At 35.8% G+C, this 27,002-nt stretch overlaps 1 protein-coding gene across 2 annotated transcripts in view; it reads right to left on the bottom strand.

Moving 5' to 3' along the window:
* The window catches only part of CLTC (clathrin heavy chain), a 68,348-nt gene extending 41,697 nt beyond the window's left edge, over positions 1-26,651 (bottom strand). Inside the window, exons 1-3 of one of the 2 annotated variants that reach the window (XM_077164975.1) lie at positions 26,494-26,651; positions 26,166-26,274; positions 980-1,187 (exon numbers count right to left, since the gene is read on the bottom strand). In XM_077164975.1, the coding sequence (XP_077021090.1) occupies positions 980-1,187; positions 26,166-26,207 (250 nt within the window). In that variant the 5' untranslated portion in view covers positions 26,208-26,274; positions 26,494-26,651. The other variant, XM_077164976.1, reaches the window with a different exon arrangement.
* Positions 26,652-27,002: the final 351 nt, after the last annotated feature.

The raw sequence follows: 27,002 nt of genomic DNA, 5'->3' as shown, positions 1-27,002 counted from the left end.
AATTCTAATCTTAGATATGTGATGGTGACTTATTTGTTTGAATATGCTTTCCCTGGCCCTCCCCAAACCTGGCTGATTTACTTTTCAATCAGTATTATTACTAAACACAAAATTTAAATCATATTTTTTTAAAAAGTCTGTTAAACACTTGAGCACTTCTAATAACTCACCTACAAATTTACCAAGAAATCAGTGAAAACCTGAACTCTTCCTTCTACTACCAAGAAAATAAAAAGCAAAGAGTAGGCAATTAAATGCCTTTTTTTTAGAGCAGTTTGTCACACAGGACTCTTTAAAAGCTTTTGTTTTTAAAGGGTCAATTTCATTCTCATCCTAAAGTCCAAAGTGGAAAAAAATTAATATAGACTCCCAGAAAGTATGAAGCACTTTGAATTCACTTTAGACTGGTAAGTTATACAAACTCCTGTTGTAGCGATTAAAGTTAGTCTGAATAAACTTGGATACTCATGACTCTAAAGCTTTAATATACACCTATATATACACACATTTTCAACAATCAGGGTAAATTCAAGCCATTATTAAAACTTGATAAACTAAATGAAATACAATACATGCCTTATGTATTTAAAAAAAACTAAAAGCAAGTTAACCATAATTAAATTCTGCAACGTTTAGATGCTATGATTAGTAAAGTATGCTTTACTCAAGAATATGTATCACTAAATTCTTGTTTGCTCTGTACATGGAGATGTGTTTTTAGCAATTTTATCACACAATAAATAATAAATTTCAATGCAATTAATCTAAAACTTAAAGATGTTCCCAGATCTATACTGAATAGAAAGTAAGACATTTCATAGAAACATTCCAAGTCATAAAAGCAGTTTACATTCAGCACTAGCACTGATTTTAGAGATCTATTTTATTTAATCAAATGTAATCAATATATTAAATAATGCAGACCTTAATTATTGTATTTGCATAGAAGGAAGAGTTTTAGAAAAAATTTCAATAATACCTTTCAATGCAATTACTTTGCTAGCTGGATTCATGATGGCGCTGTCCGCTGAAATTGGTCTTCGAATTGGATTACTTGGGTCATTCATATCAATGATTACCACCTGGGCCTGCTCTCCTACTTTTTCTCTAATGCAGATAAATTTGTCTGACTCCATTGTCAGGGTACTGAAGCCAATGTTTGCTGGGTTGATACCCAGGTTCTGGAGCTGGGGAAAAAATTAAAAAAACATGTTATTGTCCTGAAACCCAGAGGGGACAGCCTCTCCAGAACATCAACTACTTCTATCCCCCTATTCCATATTATCAACAGCCCTTTCAAACATGAAAACTTAGAATGCACATGCCCAAATACCCCTAAAGATTGGGAGAAAGATCAAAGGAGAAGGTGGAGTTAAAAAAGAGAAGATGATAGGATTCAACAAACGGTATGACTGCTGAATCATTACACTGATATTTCTTTGTGTCTACAGTGTCTTGGAGCAGCTAGAAGGAAAAACCTTAAATTGTGGAATTTTAACCTATACCAAACTCTGAAATCTGTTCTACAACTAATTGTTGCAATGTGCTGTGAAATTCATTGCTTTTTTGTATATATGTTATTTTTCAAGACAACACAAAAAACCATATTACTAAGTGGATTAGAAAAAAAATGCCATTTATGTACATATATATTATCACTACAAATCCACATTAACGATTAATGTTTCAAGATCAACAGTGACAATTTCATTATTTTGATTCAAGTGAGACAATTAATGGCCAAATGACAGGCCTGTTGTTCCAACACCTTCCAACAATCGTTTAGTAACCTTGTGACTATAACTAAGAGGGAGAATGAACAGAGATGAGGTCTAAGGAAAGGTCAATACCTTAGAGCCAGCATCTATGGTTAAAGAGACGGGTAATGAATGCTTATCAGTTTAAGATCTTTGAACTATTGGACCTACCTTCTCTTACCCCCCTTACCATTTAATACAGTACTTAGTACTTGTTCACACACAGGTTTCAGGAATCTGAAAATAAAATTATAGCATAAAAGAGAGAAACTGAAAACGTCACACGGACCAGCAAGAGTAGAGAGACAAGTGAAAAAAGTTACAATATCATGCAAAAATGGCCAAACAATATAACAGTAGCCTTGTCAACAAAGATCTCCACAGATAATGTAATGCATCAAAGGAGGGTGAAGAAATATTTCTCAACAGAAGAAACAGCATGAGCTAAGTTCCATAAATGTAAAAGTATGGTATGCTAAGGAAACTACAAGTACTTCTGTAACAACAGGAAAAGACCATGAAAGGCTTGAGGAAGGGAGAATTAAAGTTATAAAGAGAAGCAAGCGCTAAATGTACCCAGTAAGAATCTTAAATTTATTATATAGGCAAAGGGAGTTACTAAAAGATTTTAACAAGGAAAATGATGGACCTAGATTTGCTTTGCATACTCAGAAGATACTAAAGTAATTGCCAAACAAATACACTGGATTTAAGGCTGCAGATTCTTAAAAACCAATTAAATGTATAAGAATAAAAAAGTATATAAGTCAATTGTTGCTGGAAGGGCACTTCTTCCAGAGTGATTCATTAATAATTAATACTCTAGGTGACCGAATGTTATGATGAATTAAGTCCCACAAAAAGAGGCTAACCTGAAAGCTTATTTTATTAGTCTTGGCCAGACTTTTATTGGGTAATAAATTCACATCATACAACAGGCAAATAAAAATGGACAAGTATGGAAAGAATGAAGTCATCCTCCTACCCCCTGTCCTTCAGCTATCTAGTCCCTTCACCACCATACCACCACCATCACTAGCCTTTCTATGTAACTTGGCCAAACCAAGTTAATGTATTTTATTTAAATTATTTTACAAACTTTTCTGTAAAATGCTTAAATATTACCAGGGCAAGATCTGAATAAGATACAACATAAAATTAAGCGAGTACATTTTACTTTCACTTCCCTATTGTACCTGAACAACTGCAGGCATAGTCAGTTATAAGGTACAGTTAGTAACTCTGTCATGGACTACTAAGGCAAGGAGTGAGCTAACTATTAATACAAACTTGGTAATAAAGGAAAAGATTAACCAGCTTTACCACAGCTCAAGTATATGCTGCATTGCAAGGCAAAGGAAACCAAGCTGTGAGGTAGGTGGTTTTTAATGAATTTAGTTACAATAAAACTTTATGGGGCTCTCTGAGCAGCACCATGGCAGTTGGCAAGAACAAGTGCCTTACAAAAGGTGGCAAAAGAGAAGCCAAAAAGAAAGTGGTTGATCCATTTTCTAAGAAAGATTGATATGATGTGAAAGCACTAGCAATATTTAATATAGGAAACATAGGAAAAACACTAGTTATAAGGTCTCAAGGAAAAACAGTCTAACCAACTTCCATGGTATGAATCTTACCCATGAGAAAAAACATTCCCAAAAATGGAAGACCATACCTGAAGCTCATGTTGATGTCAAAACTACCGATGATTATTTGCTTCATATGTTCTGTGTCGCTTTTACCAAAAAACACATCAGATTCAAAAGACAGGTTATGCTCAGCACAACAGGTCTGCCAAATCCAGAATAAGATAGAAATCGTGACCCGATAGGTGCAGACAAATTTTGAAAGAAGTGGTCAACGAATTCATTCCAGATAGCACTGAATGACACTGAAAAGGTTTGCCAATCTATCTATCCTCTCCATGATGTGTTAGTTAGAAAAGTAAAACTGCTGAAGGAGCCCAAGGTTTGAATTGGAAAAACTCATGGGAGCTTCACGGTAAAGGCGTTCTAGAAAAGCAACTGGAGTTGAGACAGGTGTTTAAGTGGAATGAACTGATGAATGTAAGCCTAAAAGATTCCTAAAATCTTTTCAAAACTCAGACTTTTAAAAGTGACAAATAAAAAGTCTTATTTGTGGGAAAAAAAAAACAACTATTGTTTTTTATTGATTTTCAGTTCCTTCTGACATTAACTTTTTTTTTTTTTTAACATGGGCAGGCACTGGGAATCAAACCCGGGTCCTCTGGCATGGCAGGCAAGCGTTCTTGCCTGCTGAGCCACTGTGGCCCGCCCTCCTTCTGATATTAACTTTTATAGTTACTTTTAGTTCCAGAACTAACAATGGCAGGAAGACGTAAATGTTTCCAACATCATACAAAGGGACTGGGAATGGACTGGGTGTCAGGCAGGCCTTATAAAAACCAAGTTGTCCATCCAGTTTCAGGGGAGGTACATAAATCTATTTTTCTGAGTAGAGGGTTCACAGACTCCTAGAAATTTAATCAAGTTACCTTTCCAATAATTGGAGAAAACATTCCAGTGGCATAGAGTTCATACAATTATATACATAAACCAACAAGTTTCTAAATTACTATGTAAAATAAGAACCCCATGTCTCTAACTCACTTCACTACACCAAGCAGTCACCTAAGGAAATTTTAAATTGAACTTTCATAGCTTAAGTCCTACAATACTTGAGAAAGAGTAAAAATAGTGTAACCCAATAGTGGAGTTAAAAGTAAAACAAGGATGCAAACTACAGACACTATAACTGAATCCACACATGGTCCTAACAGCTTCCTTCCTAACCCTCCTCCACTTCAAAGACAGGTGCAAGGTGATTGTAAGAAAAGAAACTATTAAAAAAAAAGCTGTAATGAGGGAATGAAAGGAAAGTCAAGAAACCCATGTTTCGGATAGTACCCTGCTAGATCCTCAGATATATGTAGTGAGTAAAACACACTGTCAGCCTCAGGATTAACAATCAGCTGCTGCTTTACTTGCCATAAAAGCAAAGCTTTGGTTAAAAAATGGGTTGGATCTCCAGCACTCCTTGCAATATATGTAATTCTTATATTCCTTTCTCTTCAAACATATTCTACCAAGAGAGCTATGCATATATATTTTTTATCTTCTCCAGCAAGAATGTACTAGTCTTATTTAAAATATTCCATGTGAAATACACATATATCTTTTTTTTCTATAACAAAAAATTAAACCAGGAGCAAATGGCAAACTTACCAATGCTGCATGTTTAAGCATATTAAAAACATCTTAGTGATGGCCATTTCCACAACTAAACAAGAATCTGCCCCTTCCTAAAAAAGCTTTCTAATAGTTAGGAAAAGAAGTGGTAAGTAATTCGAGCGACTTACTCCTATCAGTTAACAGAGATTCATATTTGCTTCTACCTCTTCAAAAAGCTCAATAATGACTTTTCCCTCATCTGTGTGACTTTTCAGTGGGAAGGCCAGAGCATTGCCTAAGGTTTCCCATATTTTCATATGATATAGTCAAAAAGGGAATTATATCAAAAGACAGTAATAGGACAAGTCACAATCAATCACAATTCTGGCCCGGGGAACTCTTAAAATAAGATCATATAAAATTATTACCATATTAGATAACTAAGTCTAGTAGCTGTAAAGATTAAATCTTTTTAATGAAACTTAGCGTTTTTAAACAGGTTTAATTTTCAAAGAAGCAAATACTAACCACAAAATATTCTAAAAAAACCTTTATTGTGCTGTTATAAGAACATATAGTCAATATATTTAGGTCCAAGAAAAGATGTTGTGTTTTTTTTAATACTTATCACATGCATATGGTAAAACATTCAAAGGATACAAATGGGCATACTGTGCAAAGTCACTCGCCCCATTTTTCTAGTAATACCCTTTGCCCCCAGCAACTAGTTAACTTCTGCAGGTCAGAGATAGGCTTGTGCATCTCAGAGATAGCCTATGTAAATGAAAAACTATAATGTATGTTTCCATCTTCCCCTTTAAAAGAAGAAAAAAAAAACACTAATAGTACATGCACAAAAGCGTATTAATTATCAACTAAAATTGCCTTCTAAAGAAAACCACACCAATTTCGTAATTGTTTGAATTCCAGACTTGATTGTGGACACTAGTCTGAAAGCAGCACTACCTTAGGATTTGATGGTAAGGCCTAGTTTAGTGCAAATACCATCCAGAATTAGTTGGTGGCTCTCTATGGAATCTTCACAGAAGCCAATTGAATCCTAGTTCTGCGATTTAAACTACTATGGGCCTATCAATTAATCTGTATCTGTTTCTCATTTGAAACAGAGACGATAATATCTACCCCAGACTTGTGATGATCCAAAGTGAAACACTTAAAACACATCGTAAAGGCTCAAAAGATATTGACTATAAGTACATACACATCAGTACTTTAGGCCAGCTCAAGGTTAACTTTTTTCTTAAATTTGCATTTTATTATCTACTTAATTCAGCTGCTCTAAAGTTGGTTGGAATTCTGGGTGGGAATTTCTTTTGACAACTGATAACAGATTAGTGGTCTTGGGTGCTTAACTTACTCAGACACTGTGAAATGCCTTTTTTGAGAAAAGCGAATTACATTTAAAAACACCCTTCCACTTTTGCTCATTTAATTTGTCTAACTACAGTTGGTAGAGGTCAGAATCTTGAAGACCATATAAAATGGGATCATGTATGATGTGCTCACACTATTTTATTTCCTATTTTTAGGGACACTGTAGAGCAGTATTGACAACAAACTTTCTAATAAACTAGAAAATATGCCTCCAACACCTTTGCTGGAGGAACAGGCTGGGAAAGGTGATGTAAACAGACGACCTAAGGTCAGTATCATCAAGAATTCTCTTTACTCTAAAGAATTCAAGACCAAGAAACAGAAGCAGATCAGGAAAATGGAAAAGCAGGAACATCATTTCTCTTAATGTGCAGAGAAGTTGAAGCTACCTGGTTCAAAATCACACCACCACTATTTTCCTAATCTGTCCCCATACCCCGTAATTCCAGGTCACCTTATCCAATTAACCTTTAAAACAAATAAGAGAACTTTCTTAACACATGAAAGCCCCTACCCTTCCATTCCCGTTCTTTAATTTGCCTAACTAAAATATAGAGGCCACAATCTTCTTACATAAAAGCATGTTTTTACTATGTATACATATGAATTACTTTTCAGAACTCTTCTAGATTAGGGGATTTAAAAAGTCCACCGGAGTCCATAATACTATAAATAAATAGTAAGCAGAGAGAAGGAAAAGCTATTCCTTACAGAAGAAAGGTAACTTAAATATGGAAAAGGAATGATGGGATTTTTAAGTGTCACTATTTGCCAATTATAATAATTGATTCAGGGAAAAATCATCAATGAATACTAAAACCAACAAGTGAAATTTAGGAGTAACTGATATTTAGAGAGTCTCAAAGTACCTCCCCATAAGTATTACAAAGAGATAAAAAAGGTTAACTTTACAGTGGAAAAAGCTGGCAGATACAACCTCCAACAAGGGAGCAGAGTTAATACCACCAGCAATGGGTCAAATTGACAGCATGTGCCTCCTGATATGATGCAGAGAATATATCATCACTTTTTTTTGGTATTCCTGCCAAAACCATAACATGAATCTAATCATGATGACACACCATTATGTGTCAAAACTCAAACTGAGGAACAGTTTACAAAATAACTGACCTGTGCTCTTCAAAAACATTTGTCTTCAAATACAAAGAGCACTCCAGATTAAAAAAAACTTAAAGGGACATGACACCCCAATGCAACCCATGATTCTGGATTTTCTTTTGACACAAAGAACATTTTTAGAATAATTCATGAAATCTGAATAAGGCCCAAAATTAGAAGACTGTGTTCTATCAAAGATAAGTTCCTGAGTTTGATAATTGTATTGTGGTTCTATAAAACCATGTTGTTATTCTTAGGAAACACACACTAAAGGATATAGGGGTAAAAAGATTAACATGCCTGCAACTTATTATCACACAGTTCAGGGAAAAAAATGTATATAGATAGATGAGAAAAATCATATGTAGTAGTAACATGTTAACTAATGAATGAGTAAACTGAATATAAAGAAATGATCTGTACTGTTCTTGCAGCTTTTCTATGAATCTAAAACTACATAAAAATTAATGTTTTTTAAGCAGGACTTAAGTGACATAACCAAATGCAACATGCAGATCTTGCTTGGATCCTGATTAAACAAATCAAATGACAGCTGAAGAAATATGCAGATCTTGCTTGGATCCTGATTAAACAAATCAAATGACAGCTGAAGAAATATGTACATAAGGAAGCATTAAAATGTTAGGGGGCTAGAATGATATCGTGATTTTAACAAAATCTCCCTATTTTCTAAAGATTCATACTGTAGTATTTAGGGGTGAAATATCATTATGAACTGGATTTCTCTAAAAATTCCAGAAAAAGCAAACATAGGAAAATATTAAAAATCTAGATGGTGGGTATATAGCTGTCTTCAGTTTTATGAAAGCTTGCAAATTTTTTTTTTTAAGTTTTAAGGAATTAATCTCTACTCTTCTACTACAGGTTGCAAAACATGAAAATTAGACTTAGTGACTGGACTTTTATTAGGCAATTTGTCAATAGGGCATGAAGGTAGAAGATTACCACCTCAAAATGTAAAGATGAAAAATCAAACTAGATACTGACATAATTCAAGTCCAAGATTTTTATGCTCTGTAAATGAGCTGCAAACTGGATGTCTGCCCAGTCACATCTGAGAGAGAGGTTCACGCACTATCCAATACGGTAGCCTCTAGCCATATGTGGCTATTTTAATTTTTTTAAATTAATTTATGGCTATTTAATTTTAAAACTTTAAAATTTTTTTTAATTTTATTGTAAAGTTTACCTCCTCCGTCATACTAATTACATTTCAAGAGCTCAAAAGCCACATGTGGCTGGGAGTACTTATTAAATGGCACAGAACAAATCCATCATCACAAATAGTTCTACTGGTCAGCACTGTTTTCAAAAGTTTTGCTGAGGAATCCAAAGAGAAAAGGAAAATTTCCTTAACATTAAAACTCTGGCAAAATATGAAGGATAGTTAGTTAAAAAGAGACACTAATCTAGGGATTTCAGACAAGAAAAGGAGAACCAAGTCTGAAAGAAATTATAACTTTCATGGTTCAGAATCCAGAGATCTACAGGAGGACAAAAAAAAAAAAAAAAATCTGCAATGTTCTATACCAGCAAGCAGAATTACAGGGCAAAGTAAAAGCTCTCACCCTGGGTACTTCTTTTGCCTTGAGAAATTACTAAACATTCAAATAGCTAAGTCCACTGTTAAAAGGGACTGAGAAGAACTGAGATTTCCACCAGGTGTGTTAGGTTGTAATAAGTTGCAGTTTCTTCAAAGAGCATAAAGAAAGGGAGGCAGTCTCTGTGCCTGTTAAGCACTGTCTCAGTTTTCGATAAATGAAGTTTTGGGGGGGAAGAGTGTATACAACTGTAAGATGATTTCAACAATAAGTGTGAAAACACAGAAAAAAATCGTCTTATAACTGAGAAATAAAATTGGTAGAGGGAAGAAATGAAGATAATAAACTGTCAAAATTAATAAGTCAAAAAAATCAGAAAGATATATTCTGTAAATGATCTTCAGCAATATTAAATTAAGTAATCTAAGTTAAATGCTCACCAGTTTTTAATGCTTTTTACTTTCTTTTTCTTAGCTCGGTTTAGAATATATATTTGCCTTGACTGCAAATGCGTCAAACAGAAAAAGGAAAGAACATATCCTCTCTTGCTTGTGTGGGGGGGAGCATGGCAGCTTAGGTGCTGGATGAGAGCTTTAAGTGATTTAACACATATTAAACACTAAGAACAACATGGTGGGTACATAGCACTCTATATACAGGGATATCTTTTCTCCTAAAGTATCCAACTTTCCAGCTATGGCATCATGATACGTACTGCTGAAGTACAGAAGGCCCAATGGGTTTGGATGCCATAATTTTAACGTTACATATTTGAACTTTATTCAGGTCAATCACTGGGTTCAAAAACATGTTTCTAAAACTAGAATCGGAATACCCTGATAAATCAAGGAATCGGGAAACCCACTGATGATGTGTCAACACCTCAGACTATATTAATAACCAAACTACAAAAACACTGTTAAAGGGAGCAAATGCGCCTTGAAAATATTTAATCCAATAGTATCTATTTATTTAAAAGGGCATAAAATGCTAGCATAAGACGCAACCAAATAAAAGTGTTTTTCAATGCTGAATTCTCTGACCAGGCAAAGACAACCCTTCTTTAGTAAAAAACTATATTTCAGCAACCTATCTGCCACTATGTTTGTGCCTACCCACAACACATAATTAAAGAAATAGCAACTAATATTTGAGTACACAAATTTCAACCAGTAACTCTCACCTCTGGTCAGACAGAAACAAACTTATTGGAAATAAGCATACCCGAGGAGTTTGTTTCCTAAGGAATAACTAATAAACTCAGGGAACAGAACTCATTTACCAGGTGAGTGAGCTGGAAATTTAAAATACAGTAAAACTTGTATTTATGACAGCATTACTAAGGGCTTATGTTTCATAATTAGTGCTTGGTTTTACAGTCCCCAAATCTTTCCTCCGTGTTTCATCTGAAGAGTCTGAACTAAAGGAAATATGTATGAACTGCTGTATTTTGGATGAAACTATTGTATTCTATGTAGAGTCTTGTTTTGGTTACCTTTTGTGTAAGTGCTCTTTTATCTTGTTGAAAATATAATGGATATTACCAATGCAGAAATAAAGGTCAACAATTTTAGAGAGATCAGCTGATACTTGGATGTTATTATACCATTAGTTAACGCTATACTAACAGAACTATTTTTAAGTATGGGCATGAAGATTTGGTTAATTTCCTATCCCCAGTATTTCCAAGTAGCATAATTTCCTTTAAAAGCCCCTAAACATTCTCTACCTTCACTAGTATCAATCACAGTGAAAAAGTGCTGACAGAAATCAACTTCACTGAGCCCTTCCTGGAAGCTAGCAGAACGTCAAATAAACATTGCGGTTGCTGACTACTAAAGGAAATGGAAGAAAAATGCTGATGTGCAGCATTTCTTTAGTTCATTCAACAACAGGATACCAGGCATTGTTTTCTGTAGGCTCTACAAATTTCAAGCAACAACAAAAAAAAATGACTTTAAAAATTGCTCACACCTCCCTCCCCCTATTTAAACATATAGATTAGCAGGGTAAAAAGCAAAATTTCATAAGAAGTTGTCAACTAGGTTTGTTTTTACTCTATGTTAGCCTTTGAAGCAGTCACTATCTCTTAGAATAGTAACAGGATGAAACTATAAAAATTAAAGATTTTTTCCCCTGAAATCAATTTTTGATTCTGGTCACTCATTTCAAATTTTAAGTAATCTGTTCAGGAAAGAACTCACAGATGGAGACACACAAGGACTTTAACAGATAGTTAGCTTTGGTTAAAACTACCAGAAGACTCAAAACAGAGAATTTGTCTACTAATAGCCAATTGGTAACTGAAAATCAAAAGTACCAACTTTCAACTCATTCTTAAAAAATGATCTGTCTAGAAGTAAAAACCTAAAATTGTGGAATTGTAACCCATGTCAAACTCTGAAATATGTTCTACAACTAATTGTGGTATTGTGCTTTGAAGTTTATTGCTTTTTTGTTTATATGTTATTTTTCAAAAGAAAAAAAGTCGGTGATGATAAAAAAAAATATTTAAGCCTTCTAGCCTCCTATATTCTGCAGCAGCTAGAAGGAAAAATCTGAGAGGATCGTATGGTAGCTCAGGACAAACTCTGGGATCTGTCCTGTAACTACTTGTTGAAGAGTACTTTGAAAACTACTGATTTTTTATTTCTTTGCTTTGTATATATGTTATACTATACAATAAAAAAGTTTAAAATAATAATAATAATAACCTAATAACTAGATGAAATATCATCTATCAACTATGACCAAGCAGCAGGGGAATATACAGAAGTTTTTACTTCCCAAATCTTGCAGACAGATAATACTCCCCAAAGTTATACCCTTTCCTGTATAAATGCCACTCAGCTGGCATAAAACAACTAAATGCTACCAAACCTATGATTGAGTACATTGCCCGTGAGTGAATAAGGGGTGGGATTTATCCAAACATTCCTTTCACAGAACCAGAAAGCAGGCTTTTTAAAAAAATTTTATATATTAATTAAAAAACAATTTAACAAACGAACTAAAACATTAACATATATAATCAGTAATTCACAACATCATCACTTAGTTGCATATTCATCATTTCTTAGAACATTAAGCAGGCTTATTTTGATGGCTCAAGAAAATAATGCTTACTGCTGACTTTATAAATCAAGACCCTCAAAAGCTCTTAATCAACCTGAGTAGACATGAAGAGCTTGGTTTCTTGGAATATAACTAAAACATCTAGTTTCTTTCTTCACTCTTAAAGCTGTAAAGGTTCTAAAGAAACTTCAATCTATGACAATTTTTCAATGATCTCACAGAATGCGTTTTTAAGTGGGAGTGCAGTATTACATCCAGCTCAACCCCTTCACTGCTGTGCACAATCATGTATTTTTTTACCCTATACGGTCAGACCTGCTGAGAAATTATACATTATGCTGTATCATTTATTTTTCTATGTGTATTAAAAATCATTCAAACAATGATCAGCCTACAAGATACAAGAATCATTTTATTTCACAACTGAGTCACTGGTAATATTTCATTATGAACTTAAGCACCACAGATTTAAGTTCAACTGAGTGGAAAAAAAAAACCTAAGATATGCAACATGAACAGTTACAAGATATCTCAAAATCATTTATTACTAAGAAATTCAGGAGTTAAAAGCATCAACATTAAAATGATTAAGTTTTGTTGATTAATAACACCTACTAAGCATGTATTACTTAGCAAGTTGACATCAATTTAATATTTTATAACCTGTTGTTTAAGTATATGTTTCATAGCTAAACTGTCTCCTATGTTTGATTTGTGTTAAACTATAAGTTTGTCATTACTATTGAGGAAACAACACATAGGGGAGTTCAGAAATAACCCCAAAGATATAAGGGCAATTGATTTTCAACAAGGGTTTACCAAGTCCATACAACAGGGGAAAAAAAAGGTCTCTTCAACAAATTGTGCTGGGAAAACTGGATATCCACATGTGAAAGAATGAAAATGGACCCCATACTTCACACCATATCCATAATAAACTCAGAATGGATCAACCACCTAAATATAAGAGGTGAATTTTTGTAGAAAGCATAGGGGAACACCTTCAGGAGCTTGTATTAGGCAACGAATTTTCAGAGATGACATCAAAAGCACAAGTAACAGAAAAAAAAAAGATAAACTGGACTACATTAAGGTTTAAAAATTTTGCACAAAGGACATTATCAAGAAAGCAAAAAGTCAACCTACACAATGGGAGAAAATCATTGGATATCATGATCTGAAAAGGGTTTAATATCAAGAATAAAAACCCTACAACTCAACAACAAAAAGACAACCCAATTAAAAAATAGGCAGAATGGTGGTTTAGTAGAAGAATTTTTGCCTGCCATGCCAGAGACCCGGGTTCGATTCCTGGAACCTGCCCACGTCCCCCCCTTCCCACGCAAAAAAGAAAAAGAAAAAAAAAAGGCAGAAGTCTTGAATATATTCTTTCAAAGAAGATATAAAAATGGCCAGTATACACAAGAAAAGATGCTCAACATCATTAGCAATTAAAGAAATGTAAATCAAAACCACAATGATATACCACTTCATATCCATTAGAATGGCTATTTAAAAAAGAAAGAAAGAAAAACAGAAAATAACAGGTGTTGGCAAAGATGAGGAGAAACAATAACCCTCATACATTACTGGTAGGAATGTAAATGGTTCAGCAGCTGTAGTGAACAGTTTGGCAGTTCCTCACAAAGTTAAACATAGACTTATATTTCGACCAGGCAATTCTCCTTCTAGGTATATACTCAAAAGAACTGTAAAAAGGGACAGATTTTTGTGCAGCAGCACTATTCTTAACTGCCAAAAGATGGAAACAACCCAAGTGACCATTAACAGATGAATGGAAAAACAAAATATAGTATAGCCATAGAACAGAATATTATCCAGCCATAAAAACAAAATGAAGCTCTGATCATGCTACCACACGGATGAACCTGGAAGATACCATGTTTAGTGAAACAAGCCAGGCACAAAAGAAAAATTTTTACATGATACACTTATATGAAATACCTACAAAAAGCAAATTCAGACAGAGTGTATGACTGGTTACCAGGGACAGGTGGAGGTTTTAGGGCTGGGTGGGAATGGGCTGGGAAGTTAATGCTTACTAGGTACAGAGTTTCTGCTTGGGGACATGAAAAAGTTTTAGTATTGGATTGTGGTAATGGTTGCATGAAATTGTGAATGTAATTATATCACTGAACTGTACACATGAAAGTGACTAAAATGGGAAATTATTCAACTCGGGAGGGGAAGGGGTATGGTATGTGTGAGTTTTTTCTTTTTATTTATTTTTCTGGAGTGATGCAGATGTTCTAAAAAAATGACCATGGTGATGAATATACTACCATGTGGTACTATTGTGAGCCACTGATTATACACTATACACGGAATATTTGTATATTAAGAATGTTCATGTTTGTATGTTGTTTTGGTTTGATAACAAAATGGGAAATCATGCATTGTATATACTGTTACAATAATTTTTTAAAGCAACATTCCACTGGTCTAAAAACGAATTTCAGTAGCCCCTTTTAATTATAAATTCAGTGTATCAAAACTTGTTGTCAATAGACTTTATGAAGGAGTGGGGCTGAAACAACTCAAATGCCCATCAAATGATGGCTGGATTAAAAAAAAAAAGTGATATAGCCATACAATGAACTATTTATTTTTTAGCCATACAGGAATGAAATACTGATAAATGCTAAAACATGGATGAACCTTCAAAACATTATTGTTAAGTAAAGGAAGCCAAATACATAAGGTCAACATATTCTAGGATTCCATTTATATGAAAATAAGCAGAATATGAAATCCATAAAGACAGAAAGCAGATTAGTGTTTGCAAGGGGTTAGGAGAAGTGGTAAGGAAGAGAGACTACTTTCTGAGTAAAGAGTTTCTTTGAGGGGTGTCTAGTTTTGGAACAAGACAGAAGTGATGATTACACAATACTGTGACTATACCAAATAAATACTACTACATTTAAAAGGGCTAATTTTTTTTTTTTAAACATGGGCAGGCACCAGCAATCAAACCTGGGTCTTCAGCATAGCAGGTGAGAACTCTGCCTGCTGAGCCACTGTAGCCAGCCCTTAAAGGGCTAATTTTGTTATGTGAATTTTATCTCTATTAAAAAAACTGTTGGATATGGATTAAAAATAAATAAATAATAGGGGGAACAAATGCTAAAATAAATTTAGATTGAAATGCTAGTAGCGATCAATGAAAGGGAGGGATAAGGGGTATGGTATGTATGAAATTTTTTGTTTTCTTTTTATTTCTTTTTCTGAATTGATAAAAACATTTTAAGAAATGATCATGATAATGAATATACAATTACGTGATGAAAAAATGTTCATATTGTATGTTGATTGGTTTTATTTATTTTTTTAATTAATTAAAAAAATTAACTAACACAACATTTAGAAATCATTCCATTCTACATATACAATCAGTAATTCTTAATATCATCCCATAGACGCATATTCATCATTTCTTAGTACATTTGCATCAATTTAGAAAAAGAAATAGACAGCAGAAAAAGAAATAAAATGATAATAGAGAGAAAAAAATAAAAAATATATAAAAAATAAATAAAAAAAAAACTATACCTCAGATGCAGCTTCATTCAATGTTTTAACATAATTACATTGCAATTAGGTAGTATTGTGCTGTCCATTTTTGAGTTTTTGTATCTAGTCCTGTTGCACAGTCTGTATCCCTTCAGCTCCAATTGCCCATTATCTTACCCTGTTTCTAACTCCTGATGTTCTCTGTTACCAATGACATATTCCAAGTTTATTCTCTAATGTCCGTTCACATCAGTGGGACCATACAGTATTTGTCCTTTAGTTTTTGGCTAGACTCACTCAGCATAATGTTCTCTAGGTCCATCCATGTTATTACATGCTTCATAAGTTTATTCTGTCTCAAAGCTGCATAATATTCCATCGTATGCATATACCACAGTTTGTTTAGCCACTCGTCTGTTGATGGACATTTTGGCTGTTTCCATCTCTCTGCAATTGTAAATAATGCTGCTATAAACACTGGTGTGCAAATGTCCGTTTGTGTCTTTGCCCTTAAGTCCTGAGTAGATACCTAGCAATGGTATTGCTGGGTCGTATGGCAATTCTATATTCAGCTTTTTGAGGAACCGCCAAACTGCCTTCCACAGTGGTTGCACCATTTGACATTCCAACCAACAGTGGATAAGTGCGCCTCTTTCTCCGCATCCTCTCCAGCACTTGTCATTTTCTGTTTTGTTGATAATGGCCATTCTGGTGGGTGTGAGATGATATCTCATTGTGGTTTTGATTTGCATTTCTCTAATGGCCAGGGACATTGAGCATCTCTTCATGTGCCTTTTGGCCATTTGTATTTCCTCTTCTGAGAGGTGTCTGTTCAAGTCTTTTTCCCATTTTGTAATTGGATTGGCTGTCTGTTGATTGGTTTTATTAATGAAAATTTTAAAAAGTATATTTGGTGACAAGACAAGGAAAGGTACAAACAAGAAAGAAAAGAAATTTGTGCAGTGTCTATGGGTAATGGGGAAACAATATTCTCTTACATTAGTAACAGCACTTTAGATCCTGATGGCCTGTCAGTCTCACCGTTAAAATTAAATGTCGGGGCGGGCCGCGGTGGCTCAGCGGGCAAAGTGCTTGCCTGCTATGCCGGAGGACCTCGGTTCGATTCCCGGCCCCAGCCCATGTAACAAAAAACGGAAAAACAAAATACAATAAAACAAGAAAATGTTTAAAAATGTTTCCCTTTCTTCCTTCCTTCCTTCCTTCTCTCTGTCTTTCCTTAAAAAAAAAAAAAAAAAAAAAAAAAAAATTAAATGTCAATAAAATTGAGTGTATGTGGGGAAAAAAAAAACTGTTGGCCCTTTATTATCTCTTAGGAATCAGATGTGTTTTGTTTTGTTTTTGTGCATGGGTCAAGAATTAAACTCCAGTCACCCACAAGGCAGGCAAGCAATCTACTTCAAGTACATTTTTGCTACTGGTGTTTTCATCAGCACTGGAACCACTTAGTCCTAAATCCATTATGGTGCAATCAGGAGACTTGTATACTATGTCTCAAATTCCCATTTGCATATTAAGAAAGTTTATTTTTCACCTGGCTTTTAACATAATCTCTGATCTCCAGAAATTTACCCCTAATGGACTGCTTTTCTTCAAGTTATCTTTAAATGTTCGCTTACAATATCAACAGAGGCAATTCTGAGGCCATACACTGAAAATAATAAATAGATGTGCTAAATTTGCCTCATCAGTAGTTAATTTCAAGCCTTCTCCAAATGGTATTTTGATGTCCAAAAAAGAAGTGTAGGGACTCAATATAGAGACTGAGTAAGGAAACTTCATGTGGGATTTTTAATGGTTAAAAAAAAAGAAACTGCTCTTAGATTTGCATAATTTAATAACCCTGGGTATAGTTATTTTGTGGTGTGGGAAAGAGATAGGCACAAAACATCCCATAAAGTTTTCCCCTAATTATTCATCCTCAAACAATGAGATCTAATCCAAGTTAAATGTTCGGCAAGCTGAGAATCTATGGATAGTCTTTGGCTTTGCTCTACCCACTTCAGTGGGGTTTTTTAGCCTCCCTTTCTAAGATGAGCAACTGGTCAGAGACAGATGAAAGCAACTTTTAACCCAATTTCCTTTTTTTTTTTCATCTACCATGATTCCCACAATTCTAACTGATGGAGATCATCAAAATTGCAATCCCTGAGACCCCCAATGTGCACCATTGTAGGGTTCTTCCTTTCCCTAATCCAGAAATGTACTGGATGTAGAAAATGAGAAACAGAAAAAAGTCCTTTGTAACTCCAACACATTGACTTCCATAACTGGACAGATGGAAATAATAGTCCTTTCCTTTAGCACGATATACACGTAAAACTCAGCTCGATAAAGGAAGGCTGATCTCAAGGTAAAGAGGAAGAGCTAATATTTGTGCATCTGTAGGGCTAAGCATTATGCTCTAAACATAAATGCATACTATAGTTCATACTCACTAATTCCCAGAAAATATTATTTTAATTAATTTTATAAATGAAAAGTTGAGATAAGCTAAAAACCTGACATGATCAAAAACAGCCCAGATTAAACATCTGAAATATTTTCCACTATAGCACACTGCAGTTTACATGCCTTGTAAAGAAACATGGTTTTAATGCACCCAGTTCTTCTTTCAGAAATAACTTCGAAAATCTGCTTTACTTTAGAATTTAAAGAAAAGTCCCTATTTACCTAATGATTCAGAACAGGAAGTACTAATATTACTGGAAATTCTGCCTACAAAGCACAACCTCACATGTTTGTAACCATTTTGTCTCCTCAGTTATGCTCCACAAACTGAGAATGCATATTCTACTTTCACCTTCCTCTCCCCGTTAAGCACAACTGTATTCTTTAAATTTAATTCAAGTTTTACATTAGAGCAAACACAAAAATATAACTGTATAGTAAAACAAAAGTTTCCTGCTTTCACACAAGTGGCTTCAAACTGAACACACACACTCATGTGACATTAGGGAAAGGCAATCAAAATGTTTGAGAAATTCAGCCATAAGCAAGAGACAAAATGCTGGCTACAAACTAACCAAATCCCAACATTCTGCACAATTTTCCAGTGAGAACTTAAATAAAACACTTTTTTAAAAAGATAACATTCAGGGTGGGCCACGGTGGCTCAGCAGGCAAGAATGCTTGCCTGCCATGTCGGAGGACAGAGGACCCAGGTTCGATTTCCGATGCCTGCCCATGGAAAAAAAAAAAAAAGAAAAAGATAACATCCAAATAATTCTTTAAGTCAACAGAAAGTCAAATGTTGGTTCACTAGCCTCGACCTTTCTCATACTGTAAAAATTACTGCCCTATGATTATATATGTAGAATGGAGTGATCATGTTAAATAAATAAATAAAAATCACTGCCCTATATATGAATACCAGCATCTAATCCAGAGTGAATCATTCCCAAAAGCTGCATTTGTCAACTAGTTGTTTCCTCTTAATTCTGTCAACAGAATATTTCATCCTGAAAATTAAACGTGGAAAGTACTGTGGAAAAAAAAATTACTGTCCCCAAAACAAACTACTACTAGAATATGTGTGTCAAGAACACCACAGCACAGATGCAAATGGAGGTTGTATTTTGTAGTTCAAATTATATACATTGTTCACCAAATGAGGCAAGGTGACACAGTGAAAAGGGAATAAGTATTAAAGTCTGACCACTCACTAGCTGTGCGGCTCTACAAATTAATTGCTATGCACTTCAATTTCCCCATCTGTAAAATAAGAATAACCCTACCGACATGAAAGGATTCTCTTGATAATTAAATAAGGTACACAAAATAGTCAACACAATTCTTGGCACATACTAGGTGTTCAATAGCTGTTATGGTCCATCTATTTTATTTTGTGATTTCAGTATAATTAAGGTTTGATGAATCATTATTCCTCCTAAAACAAGGCAAAAATATCTTAAATTAGATCTCCCATAGCACAAAATCCAAGTTTGATGACTGAGTTTTGCATAATACATCCAGATCCAAGTTTATAGCCATTTCTTCATTAAAAGCATTAGCCATAGGCACTTGGCCAAGGGGTCAGGAAGGAAGACACTTTTACCCTTGCAAATATACCTTTTTGCATGTTATATAAGCAAATGAATTTAGAGAAATAACCTCATTCTAATAGAAAGGACGAAAAGATCAGCTATGAATGTATTTCCTATCTAAGAACATTCTTCAAATATTCTTAAAGGCGGCCATTATCTATAATACTAACAAAAGGTTAATTAGCATTTCATACGGGAATTTTATCAGACATAACTCATTAGGTTTCCTAAAGATAAATGACCAACGGAACATTAAAAATTTATCAGTGAAACAAGATGAGAGCTCATGAAATATATAAAAAAGGTTAATTTTAAATGTCTTTATTAGGGGCAGTTTTAGAGCAGATCACTTTCGCATCATATTAATGTTTATAGTAAATCCTACACAATAGCAAATGTCCAACTATAATAATAATAAAAAAAATCCATGGTTGTAATGTGTGGGCAACCTTCCTCAACCATTCGGCACAATGGTTGGATGCAGGGTGCAATTCACCACTTTGTCCCTAGAGTACCTAGTATATAGTAAGTATTCAAATTTTAGGTGAATGCACTAACCCCAAATATTTACAACCATAAAAATCAAGGTCTACAAATAAAATGTTATGCCACTGGTTGAGCAATGCCTGAATATGTACTGGGCAAAATTATACAGCTAACAATATTGCTAAAGTGCTACACCAAACTCTTGCACATGTATATGATCTCAAACCTTTCCAATAATATGTGGGTAGTATGCCTATCTTCCTGAGAAAAACAAGCAAGAGCTTAGTCAACCAGCATTTTCCAATATAAAAGCTGCAAATGTTATTAAGCACTTAAAAGATAGGTACTAAGGCTGAGGTGCAGAGTTTATTTTAAATTTTAAATTAATTATTTGGAATAACCCAGCATGTGAACCTGCTTTCTCAACTGTAAATTTTATGAAATCTAAATCCAGAGCAATTATTTTCAATGAAAATAGGGTCTATATTGTGTTTTAAGTGTAAAATACATACCAGCTGAAAATTTAGTACAAAAAGAAAATAAAATCTCATTAGTAAATTTTATACTGATTACATGTTGATATGAGAACATCTGGGACATATTAAACAAAAAATATTAAAACTAATTTCAGTGTTTACTTTTAACAAGGCTACCAGAAAACTTAAAATTATATATGTGGCTGGTGATATTTTTCTATTGAGTAACAATGGCCGAAACAACCCCTAAAGCCTGTTCTGTCCACTATACCACATCATCAATCACATCTTAAACAAGTAAAAGTTACCTCTTTGGGCCAAAGAGCAACTGAAAAAAAAGCACACTAGAATATCATATAGCTGTTTCTCTTAAGATCAATCATTCCATTTCTTTGAAATATTTAATCAGAATACCAAGCTTCAAATTTGTTTCTGCCATTGTGCTTCCTTAGGCACTATTTATTGAATCTCACTTCATTCAACTGTTTAGGAAGGATGTCTGGGAGAATAAGTGAAAGCCTGAAAGTATCCAGCCACATTCACAGCACATTAGACTCTCAAGAAGCTCCCTCCATTCACTAGTCATCATCAGTCATATATTTTATACAATAAAATACAGATATATATAAATAAAACATACAATTTGCTACTGTGCTGGTTTGAAAGTATTATGTATCCTAGAAAATCCATGTTTTAATCCTGATCCAATCTTGAGGGCACAGCAATTACTTTTAATCCCTATTCAGTACTGTAAATTGGAAACCTGATTAAATTATCTCTGTGGAGATTTGACATACCCAATTGGTGGTATTAACTTTTGATTACATGGAGATGTGACTCCACCCATTCCAGGTGGGTTTGATTAGATTACTAGAATCCTTTAAAAGAGGCAACATTTTGAAGTCAAAAACGACAAAGCCCAGAGAAAGAACAGAAGCCCAGGGAAATGACAGAAATTTCACAGCAGGGCTGACACAGATGCAGACACATGGAGAACACTGACATCTGGAGATGCTTGGAGCCCAGCAGACACTGCCATGAGATGTAAAGCAAGCCAGAACCTGGAAAGAGCCAAGGGAAGCCAAGAGATGAAAGCTAGTCCTGGAGAAGCACAGTGAGACACCTCTATAGGAACAGAGGATGAAAGCAAGAGAAAAGGAGAAATGGACCAGCGTACCTTCCCAGCTGATAGAAGTGTTGTAGACACATCGGCCTTCCTTGAATTAAGCTATCTTTCCCTGGATGCCTTAGTTTGGACACTCCACAGGCTTAGGAGTGTAAACTTACTTATTAAATTCTTATTAAAAGCTGTTCCAGTTCTGATATATGCATTTTGGCGAATTGCAAACTAACACAGCCATTAACCGTTTTAAAGTGTACTATTCAGTGGAATACATCTACAATATCGTACAACTATCACCACCATTGATTTCCAACTTTTTCATGATCCTAAACAGAAACTCCAGACCCATTACACAATAACTCCCAGATCACCCTCCTTCTATACCCTGGTAACCTCTACTTTGTCTCTATGAATTTATCCTAGGTATTTTATATAAGTGGAATCATACAATATTTGTCCTTAAGAGCCTGCCTTATATTTCACTGAATATATAGTTTGGGGGCTTTATCAATATTGTAGCATGTCTCAGAACTTCACTTTAATGGCAGAATAATATTGCATTGTAAGTATATGCCATATTATGTTTATCCACTCTTCTATCGATTGACACTTGGATTATTTCTACCTTTTGGCTACTGTGAATAATGCTGTTATGAATACTTGGTGTATGAGTACCTGTTTCAGTCTCTGCTATCAATTCTTTGGGGTATATTCTTACAGGTGGACTTACTAGGTCATATGGTTACTTTATATTTAACTTTGTGAGGACCACCAAACTGTTTTCCACAATGGCTTCACTATTTTATGGTCCCACCAACAATGCACAATGGTTCCAATTTTCCCACATGCTTGCCAACATTTGTTTCAAATAATCACTGTTTTAAGCTAAGCGAACAAAATGTCCTATGCATATACATATAGCTGGTTTGATAATTCTGCAATCTTTTAAATATGGTCTATGCAGTCCCATATAGAAGTCAATATCTACATGTGGCTATTTAAATTGAATAAAAATAAATAAAAGTAAAAATTCAATTTCTCAGTCACACTAGCCACATTTCAAGTGTTCAATATCCATACGTAGAGAATCTTTCTATCAACACAGACAGTTATCAAAGACCAGAAGCCAAATGGGAAACACACAACAGAGAAAATATTTTGCTAAGCATAACACAAATATCATATAGGGTTGAAAATAAGCATTTACAGATAATTTGGCAAAGAAGCTGAAGACTCCACAGAAATGGAACCTTTTAACCAAGGTGCAAATTCCAGTTACAATTAGAAACAGCTGTTTCAAGAGCTACTACCAAGGTCCCTGAAATCATGAATTTCACTGCACAGAAAACTGTATTCTATACACACATAGTTCCATGTCAAATTATTTCCTAATAATAGCGAAAGCATATTCTCTAAAATTAGTCATACCCCTCTGAGTAAATGGACCATCAGGAAAAATTCTGAAATTTTGAGATTCTGACATATTTTAAGCTTGGATGCTATTTACAGGGAGTATGCCTTTTCCTTGCAGTACAGATAAGCTTAGAGCATATTCCAGTAATATTTAGTATTGTAAGCCAAAACCACCATAGCAAAAAACCCCTACTATTCAATTCATAACACATCCCATGCTTACACTCATGAACCAAAGGAAAAAGCTAAGTAACAAGATGGACAGATTTTTAATGGCAGACCCCAGAACCCAGGAACCCAGCTGAAATGTGCTCAACCCAGCTGAAATGTGTCAACTGGCATAAAGATACTTAAGGTGCCAAAAACTGAGAACTGTATGGAATAGTTTATTCGGTCTAGGATTTTTTCAGAATCTGCAACTCTAACAGTGTCTTGCTCAAACAGGCACTCATTTGTTCACTGCTATCAGCCTAAACATCCTTTTAAAAAAACAAAACAAAACTTCCTGTATAACTTAGAATATAAACATTCATTCAATGTAGGTCCAAGCTTTGATTACAGATTCTTCACCTGGTCAATATAGGTAAAGGCTATAAAATAGGTTCATTTGTCTTTTGAAACTTTAATAAGCTAAAACTCTACACACAAGTTCCTCATTTCTTGTTCCCAGTTTTTATCTTTAAGAAAGTTTTTTTGCTACTTAGCAATAGAAAGACGCTCAGAGGTCAAGGACCAAAATTGTTAATTAAAATAAAGGAGGAGATAAAAATGGGAAGTCAGGAAATATATTATCCTGGAAAACTTCAGTGATTTGAATCTTTGCAGTTAATGTCAGCTGGAGCCACAATCACACTAAACTTAGGCACTATGTATCTCTCAAAAAATGGATAGCTGAATTTGAAGTATATTTGCAAAGCTACTTTATTCTCAAAATCTTTGAGTAGAAAATGGCTTCACTCAAGTATCTGCAGAAACATGGAACCACTTAGAAATCAGGAGTGTATCTAATGTCTTCAAACAGCAGCACAGTTGGGATTCTAATCTCTAAGGTCACTTAACAATTCTCTCCTTAATAAAAATGAAAAACTATTACACAAACTACCACCAGTCAATGAAGAAGATGTGCTAGTGGGCTGTACCCCTACCATGTAAAATAAACAGCAACTGTACTTGTTTCTCATATATGGTCTACCAAACATTTGTGTGCAAAGTCATGTTTCAGTCGTACTTCAGTATAAGGATGAGCTGTGTTTTCACCTCACACTCCAAAACAGTATTTTTCTAACCCTCCACATTTATTTACCACCCCACTTTTAGAGGTAACCACAGTAATTAAACTTGGATTGAGAATGAAAAGTAACTTCTCCATGTCCATCTATCACTTAATATTTTTGTAATCTTTTGTAAAATAGTATGTTATTGCCAATGTATATTCTATTACCTCAGATGAGTTATTTGCAAACTATTGATGACTGAAGAAAGTGCACTAATTCATTTGATGTGTAAAATTTTATTGTTCATTACATTTCAAGTCTTAATGGAAAAAAACTGTTTGCTGATGCAAGTAAATGAGAACACCTGTAAAGAAATATGAAATTATGTTACTCATAGCCTGAAAAATAAAACTTTTATTAACAAGGATTCTTTATGTATGCTATAAGAATGAGAGAAAATAAATAAAATTGCCTTCCAATGGAAAAGTGTCCAACAGTTTACTAAAATTAGTGTATATTCTGTACCACTGTGTATTCTATCACTATGAAACTAGTCTTTCTTCAGAAGACTGACCTGGTTTCTTTAATAGGGTATTTGGGAAGTCAGCAAGTTAGTATGAATGAATTATTTCAGCCAAAATGAACACAAGTAGAAGCAGGATTGGTGAACCAGGAAGTCAAAAGCTCTGAAAAGAATTTCATCTAATCCACTAAAGGATCATCTGCCTCCACTGCCATGGGCATGATGCCAGATAAGACAACAGTATGTGGCTTTCAGAATAAGGCATAGTCAGAAGAATTCTGTAACCTACCAAAGGGCAGTCAGTTACAGACCCTGGATATCTTGAAGCAGGTATGCACTACCCCGAGGGCTCTGTTCCATTCCATGCAATCCTGGAGGAGGAATTAATGAGAAACCACAATATCTGCTAAACTCCAGCAGACCTCAAAATAACCTCCAGATAACTCCTTCTAACCTCCTAAAACCAAAAAGAGGCTTAAGTGCCACACCTCACCTAGAGAAAATGAGAAAGAGGGGGGAAAAAAGGCTAAATTCCCCTAGGAACCTTGACCCTATGCACCCTGAGATAGACACCGCCCTGAGAAATACGTTTTCACATTCTACACCTTCTGTGACCTTCTGTTCCCACTGCCTCGCGGAAGGCAAGGAAGCCGCGTCTCTCCCACCGCCAGAAGGTACCTCTTCCCTGTTAAGAACCGCAAAGAGAGGAAGAAAAAAAAAGGTTGCTCCTCCCTAAACCACCCGCCCCACAACTCCAAGGTGCAGACACCACAGAGGAAAGGGAGATGAGCAATGGAAGGTGACAGCACTGCACTGTCCCAGGAAGTGATGAGAATCATTGCCGAAAGAGTAACGCGGAATAATCTGCCTCATTCCCCCACCCCACCTACCCAAATGAATGAACTGAATAAAGGGCGGGGGGGAGGGGAGTGGGGACACGCAGTTCTTGCGATTGAGGAAGCAAGACAGACAGGCCCTGGGAACCAGGCCTGGCCTCATCGCCCTTTGCATCCCGAATCTTGTCCTTTCCATCCAATCCCCAAATCATTTCTTAAAACCTTTAAGCTTTCCAAGATAGCGTCCCCTCCTCCATTTACTCCACGCTCCAACATCCCCCACCCCCCACCCCCACCCCTCACCACCGACCCAACTCTTTCTGCTTTTACGCCCACTCTACAGCTTCTTCCTTCCTTTCTACCAACCCCTCCGCAGCCCTCACCAGCCGGGAACCAGACGCACCTGGAGATGCTCCTGAAAACGAATCGGCAGAATCTGGGCCATGGCGCTGTCGGGGGATATGGTGTCCTCCTGTCACTGGGGCTGTAGTGCAGCGACCGCCCGGACTCTCCTAGGGAGAGGAGGAGAAGGGGGAGGGGAATGCCGGGTTCAGGAGGATACTCTCCCGGGACACAGGTAACTGGCTGGCAGACGAAAGAGCTCGGGTCGGGGGCGGAGGTTCCAGGGGCCGGGAGAGCCGCAATGGCGGAACCGAGCGCAGCGCAAACTCCGGAAACGGCTGAGCCTTGCGGAGGGATCCTGGCGACAGAACTCCTCCCAGTCGACTCACCCCCTCCTCCTTATGTACCCCTCCACGGAGTGCGACGGCACAGCACGGCGCAGGAATTCCAGGCGCAGTGCGCCGCGCTTCTCATTTACTGTCGAGACACTAGGATAAATAGAGGAACCGAGGGGACTACTTTTTTAGACTCATCACTTTCTCCAGCCCACTCCAATTCCTCCCCCCCTTTTTTTGCATTTTGCCACATCATGCGACTCGGGATGATCGACGTCACTTCCGTGGGCGGTTTGGGTTCCACCCACGTACTTCCGGGTGCACGTGATATTGTTAGGGAACGGTCTGCAGATAGCGGTCAGTACGGAAAGTGGGTTCTGGGGGAATGCGGCTCTTTGGAGAACGAGGTGGCGGTTGGTCCACCTTGAAGAAGTACGGGTGCTGCTTCCTTTCGTTTGGCACTCTTCTATTTAAGCTGGGTCCATTAGGAAGAGGACGTAACGTGGGTACATGGGCCCAACCTCCCGCCTTCCCCGTGACTCAGGAAAACGTCCTTGCAGGGC

Source organism: Tamandua tetradactyla, chromosome 6 (genome assembly GCF_023851605.1).
Source record: "Tamandua tetradactyla isolate mTamTet1 chromosome 6, mTamTet1.pri, whole genome shotgun sequence".
In the NCBI taxonomy this organism is placed as follows: Eukaryota; Metazoa; Chordata; class Mammalia; order Pilosa; family Myrmecophagidae; genus Tamandua; species Tamandua tetradactyla.
Note: the sequence above shows the minus strand (reverse complement) of the source record. Positions and strands in the feature narration are given on the sequence as shown.